Source organism: Glycine soja, chromosome 19, assembly GCF_004193775.1.
Source record: "Glycine soja cultivar W05 chromosome 19, ASM419377v2, whole genome shotgun sequence".
NCBI lineage: Eukaryota > Viridiplantae > Streptophyta > Magnoliopsida > Fabales > Fabaceae > Glycine > Glycine soja.
In genome coordinates this window covers 2,262,445-2,263,939 of record NC_041020.1, presented here as the reverse complement: position 1 = coordinate 2,263,939, position 1,495 = coordinate 2,262,445, and the positions used below count along the sequence as shown (strand labels likewise).

General features: G+C 35.3%; 1 protein-coding gene across 1 annotated transcript; it reads left to right on the top strand.

Moving 5' to 3' along the window:
- The first annotated feature begins 562 nt into the window (after nt 1-562).
- Nucleotides 563-1,235, top strand: LOC114400401 (probable serine/threonine-protein kinase PBL8). Its single transcript, XM_028362842.1, has one exon. It carries the CDS (start codon nt 563-565, stop codon nt 1,079-1,081), a length of 519 nt encoding a protein of 172 aa, XP_028218643.1. The 3' UTR covers nt 1,082-1,235.
- Nucleotides 1,236-1,495: the final 260 nt, after the last annotated feature.

The following is a 1,495-nucleotide window of genomic DNA, read 5'->3' as shown; positions in this document are numbered from 1 at the left end:
CATTATACAGAAACTCATACAACTATTAGTTCAAAAACCAATGATATCAAAACCCTAAGATTTGTCACGACACCATAGAATTTCTCTTCTTTCTATCCAGTGGCAGACCATGTATGTTTGAGGGGTGCATTTGCATCCCCTGACTCCTAGAAAAGCACAACTATATATTTATTGTTGTTATTTTTTCTACCTCCATATTTTAGAATTTGAACCTGCTGCTTTCAATTTTTTAGCTGTTGACAAAATTTTCTTTTTATTAATAAATCACTAGATACTTTTAGGCTTTATTTAGTTAGACATTTCATTTTTAGCTCATTATACTTGATTTTAATATTTATGTCTTTATTTTTATATATGCATGATAATAATTATTAATTTTTATTTTTTTAAATTTTCCCCCAACCACTTAGTCAGGATCTTGAATCCGCCACTATTTTATAGTCTCTTCTTATCACATTATATCACTTATGACATAATGCGTGCATTAGATCGACATGGAAACAATACATATGCATGACTTAAACTTGAATATTGTTGCATATATTATATATATATGATCATGATGTATGTTGTTGTAACAGGACACCTTACTTCCAAGAGTGATGTCTATAGCTTTGGGGTGGTTCTACTTGAAATGCTAACAGGAAGAAGAGCCGTGGAGGAAAGAATGCCTAGGAAGGAACAAAACTTGGTGGAATGGTTGCGCCCTCGTCTTAGGGGGAAAGATGATTTCCGCTATCTGATGGATCCAAGACTTGAAGGTCAATACCCAATGAGAAGTGCTCGTAGGGCAATGTGGTTGGCCACTCATTGTATTCGCCATAACCCTGAATCAAGACCCCTTATGAGTGAAGTGGTTCGTGAGTTGAAGTCTTTGCCTCTTTTTGATGATGATGATGACATGGCTTCTCATCAGCCTGGTCCCTTAGCCTCATCAATACCCTCAACCTCACTTCAGAGACTGCACGTAGGTCCTTCCAACCATGCTGGTTCTAACAAGTATGGCCTCAAAACTGGTCAAGCACCAAATGTTCCAAGGCACTATCAAGCCTCCCCTCGATCTACCTCCTCTAAATCCTGAGGATGTTGGATTTTCATCAAACCCTAGTGTTGTACAACCATGAGATGAGATGCATGTGTGTGTGTTTGGTGGTGCATGTAGTTTATTATGAGGAAATAGTGCATGTTTGATTTCCGGTCTAACTTGTTGTGTATGAATTTTGAGATCAAATCTAATGATTATTTATTGTAAATTAAATGCAAAAGGAAGAATGAAGATGTTTTTATAATATTTTTGTTGACGTCTTAGAAAAGCTATGAAAAATAAACAATTATTTCCTTTTAAAGGAACTTTTAATTTCCAAACATGCACTGAAGGCTTGTTCAGCTTCTCTTGCATTTCATAATAATAGGCATTCAGAGGAAAATGAAGAGGGGGAAATAGGATTATATTTTTAAGGCTAGTTTGAAACATAATTAAACTTACATATATATC

Excerpts from the sequence above, each read along its gene's own strand:
- LOC114400401 (XM_028362842.1), top strand. The coding sequence starts at position 563 with ATGTATGTTGTTGTAACAGGACACCTTACTTCCAAGAGTGATGTCTAT.